Consider the following 4,189-nt stretch of genomic DNA (forward strand, 5'->3'; position numbering starts at 1 on the left):
AATTGGCTATACCCTCTTATAACATCCCTCTTGGACTGAACATTATTAATAGTTTATGTGATGCTCAAGTAAAATAAATTTCAACATATTTACTACACCTACTTTTGTTTTAAATAAAATGATTACTTTGTGTTTCTATGTTCACTAAAACCAGTTTTAATGCAGCCCTTCCCCTTAAAATAATTTGAAGAGTTTTATCTTGCATTTTAAGTTGGCAAGCCTACGAATACCTTAGATATGCTGATGGTCAACTAAAGAACACACACTTAAAGGCTAGCAGAACGGGAGTACCATAGTTAGGTGCCTATTAGAACCAATCACTGACTGCCTCACACAACAATAATAAAATACTCCAGAGCGAAAATACTGGTATATTTGTATAATGCAAAGAGAAATACAGATATAAATCCTCAAAACAGAAGGTACATTAATAAAAATGTAGCATTATAAGCAAAAATTACACAGTACTTGCAGAATTTAGTCTCTCAATGTAAGATTACAATGTGTCTAACGAAGAAACATTATTTAAAATGATAGTTCTCATTAATTTAAAATAACCATCATAGAACAGCACAGCTTAAACTAGCAAACATTTTAAGGAAACACGTTGTCTCCTAGAAGTAGAGTATCATTATTTGCCATTCACTAATACCATAAACAAAAGAACAATTTTCAAAGTGGAAGTTAGTTTCGTGAGCCAGAATATAACTGGGCTCCTCAAAGCACAAGCTGTCTCCATAAAATTATTTTAATTTTTATTGGCAAAAAACAGCTAAACAATTTTGATTCAGTACTCTGATTTCCAGAGACCCCCAGTGAACAGCAATCAGTACATACAAAAAACATGCAATACTGTATTTCCTCCACACCATTAATAACCAAAACACCTTCTAACTTTTAAGTTACAGTTTTATAGAAATGTTTCCAGTCAAGATTGGTATAATGCAGACAGCGGTTGTCACTGACCTGTATTGTGTAGTGGTATTAAAGTAACATAGGAAACAAATCTTGTTGCTGCTTAAAAAATCGACTGCCTCGCTAGTTGCTCTTTAAATTCAATCTCAAAACTGAGCAAAGTGTTCAACACTTTCGAAGGAGAAGGAGAGCAGCACAACTGACCCCACGGCTGGCAATTCAGAGAGAAGTTAAGAAAATCCTCCCTTCCCCTTTCTCCTGCTTCCAACAGAAGACCGCCAAGAAATCAAACTTGTGAAGTCCCCCGGAGTTCCTCTATTTCACTGCAAAATGTAATGCCACTTGAGGTTGTCAAAAATAGCTTCTGTTAGAAAATTGGCCATAGTCTTTAGGAAACGTTGCATGAAGAAAATTAGTTTAGTCTTTATTTTCAAAAGTAATAACATGGAATAAAAGACAGCAGTACCAATACAAAGACTCCAGGACCTATTTTCGGGATGAAAATATATTTAAGAGGACAATGCCTGGAGCTCGAGCGGGGATGGAACTGGAAACCCCTCTCCTCTCCCTAAAGGGAGTCTATACAATTCAAGTGCTAATCCGCTATGAGTCATTTTGAAGGCAGCTTAGACCATTAAAAGAGGGGCAGAGGGGAAGAAACAACGTCAGTGTCCAAGCCAAAGGGAAAGGCTGGATTGGGGTGCACACGGCGGGAGAGCCCTTACAAACCAATGCCTTTCAAGTCGCAAGGGAGAGTGGCCTGGGTGGCCTGGGTGCTCTGGCAGCAGGGAAACTGGGCCCTGAAGCAGTCCCTTAGCTCCCTGTTGAAGAGGAAGCACACTACAGGGTTGATGCCGGCCTGCGCGAAGGTCAGCCACACGGAAGCCGTCAGGTAGGCCTGGGGTACGGCGCCGGGCCGCACTAAGACCCGCAGGTAACTGGCTACGACGTAGGGCCCCCAGAGCAGCAGGAAGAGAAGCGTGATGGCGTAGAACATCTTGCACAGCCTCTTCTCTGTCTTGAACTCCTCGAGCACGAGTAGACGGCGCGCGCCGCGGCCGGGCCCCGCGGGCCGGATGCCCACGAGAGCAGGAGGCGTGGGGCCGCGGCCAAAGCCAGCCGTCCAGTTGGCGGCCGCCTGGCCAGTGGCACCAGGGCCGTGGAAAGTCCAGTCGTGGCTGACTGCCGGGACGAGGCGCGCGGGCCTCATCTTGCGGCGGTCGTGGATGAAAAAGAGCAGGCGGAGGTAGACGAGGTGCGTGGCACCAACGACCGCGGCCAGGAGCAGAAGGAAGCCGAGCGCGCCGGGGGCGCCGTCGGGCCGTTGCTCCAGGGCGCAAGGCGCGTCCTCCTCCTCACCGCCGCCGCCGTCCAGCACCGGCGGGAAGGCCGCAGCTAGTGCCAGCGCCCAGGCGGCGCACACCAGCATGGCGGCACACGGCCAGCCGGCCAGGCGCTCGGCATAGAATCGGTGGTGCGCGATGGCCAGGTAGCGGGTGACGCCCACGCCGAGCAGCAGGAAGGCGGCGTGGAAGCAGAAGAGCGCGGCCAGGAAGGCGAGCAGCTTGCAGCCCAGCGCGCCTGGCGGGGTTCCGGCCGCAGCCGCCGCGCGCCGCGCCGCCAGCATCACGGCCGGGAGGCAGGCGAGTGCGCGCAGCCCGTCGGCCAGGCACAGGTCGAGCAGCAGGTAGTACGGGGCGCGGTGCAGGCTGCGCTCCCGCACTATGAGCAGCGCGAACAGCACGTTGCCCGCCAGGCTCACGCACAACAGCAGGCTTAGTGTAGCCAGCTTAATGCCCAAGGCGGCCGCCTCCCCGCCACCGCCGCCCGGCTCGCTGGCGTTAGCCATCGTGGCCTCCCCAGCCCGACGCTCCGTTCAAGGGCCGCTCCCGGCCTCGCCGCTCCTCAGGCCGCCTGGCCTTGGCTCCACCGCGGCGTGGGACGTGCACGAGCTCCCGGGCCGGCGCGGCTCAGCCTGCGCCGGGTTGGCGCCTCTGGGGCTCCCCGTGCCAACGCGCCGCAGCCGCTGCCGCCGCCGCCATCTCGGCAATAACGCGCACAGGAGGCAAGGGCCACTCCCTGCACCTAGGGCGCCGTGGGCTTCTCTAGGAGCAGGGCCTCTCCGCCGCCCGGCTGCCCGCAGTCCCCAGCATCCTTTTCCTCCTCCTCCGCTGCTGCAGCGCGCCTCTTGGCTCTGCCCCCCGCCGCCGCCGCCGCCGTGGAGCCCCCTCCCCTCCGCCGGAGCGCGCCGCGTGGCCGCCACCCTGGCCAGGCTAGGCTGCGGATGCCGTGGAACCTGCGCATCGGGTAGGGAGGCAGGGCTCGGGACGCGAGGTGATGATAAGCCGTGTTTGGCCGTAGGTAACGGGGGTCCTGCGGCAGCGGTCGGCGCCCGCGCTGCGGGGTCACGCGGGGCAAGGGGCTGCTGCTTGGAATGGCGGGGTCGGGAGGCCTCAGCGAGGCAGGAATACCTGGGATGAGCTTTCTGTCCGAAAGTTAATAATAATTAACAGTAGTACTAATCATAATCATATAACCGCTAACGTTCAGGTGAGCCTTGATATGTGTGGCAGTGTTCTGGGAGCTTTATCGGCGGCGTCGACTTGCTCAGTGTTCACCGTAACTACAAAGTTGGTTCTAATCTTAACCCCACTTTGTACGGAGGAAGCAGAAGCTTGTAGGTCAAGGGAATTGGGAACGAGTGAGCACTGGAGCTGGGATTAATTCGCTAGGTGTCAGTTCCAGGGCTGGACTCACAGTGATTGTGCAGCAGGCCGAGATCTCTGCCTCACCTGTGGTCCCAGTGAAGACGTAAGTCAGGGGGGGGAAATTCAGCCTTTTTTCCTAAGTGACTTGGAAAGTGAACCCCATGACAGCTTCCTCCCAAGATATCTGTTTTCTGGGTAAGCCTGAAAGGGCAGCCCTTATTCTGGGCTTTAGACAAACTAAGTTCTCTTAAGTCTCTGCAGGTGTGGCTCCCTCTGCCTGGTCCAGCCCCACAGCTCCCGTTCTGGCCATTCTGACCAGAACGTAGCACTGCCCATTCATTTTCTTCATAGCACTTATAATTTACCATCACATATTTTGATTTCTTTTCAAACATATTCTTTCCACTAGTCTCCAAGCTCCATGAAGGTGAGGGACCATGTCTTTTTTTTTTGGGGGGGGGGGTACCATTGTATCCCAAATTTCTAGCATAGTAAAGCCAGAATTAAGGACTAGAACAGTATTTATTGTCTACCTACTATTCTCAGGGCAAGCACTTTGATGGGCA

General features: G+C 53.1%; 1 protein-coding gene across 1 annotated transcript; it reads right to left on the reverse strand.

Moving 5' to 3' along the window:
- Nucleotides 1-476: 476 nt before the first annotated feature.
- On the reverse strand, nt 477-3,098 carry GPR27 (G protein-coupled receptor 27). The gene has a single exon (XM_037150283.2). The coding sequence runs from the start codon at nt 2,762-2,764 to the stop codon at nt 1,637-1,639; it is 1,128 nt and encodes a 375-aa protein (XP_037006178.1). The 5' UTR covers nt 2,765-3,098; the 3' UTR covers nt 477-1,636.
- Nucleotides 3,099-4,189: the final 1,091 nt, after the last annotated feature.

Source organism: Artibeus jamaicensis, unplaced genomic scaffold (genome assembly GCF_021234435.1).
Source record: "Artibeus jamaicensis isolate MK-2021 breed Jamaican fruit bat unplaced genomic scaffold, CSHL_Jam_final contig_886, whole genome shotgun sequence".
Taxonomy (NCBI): domain Eukaryota; kingdom Metazoa; phylum Chordata; class Mammalia; order Chiroptera; family Phyllostomidae; genus Artibeus; species Artibeus jamaicensis.

Coding starts and splice junctions, on each gene's coding strand:
- GPR27 (XM_037150283.2), bottom strand. CDS start 2,764: ATGGCTAACGCCAGCGAGCCGGGCGGCGGTGGCGGGGAGGCGGCCGCC.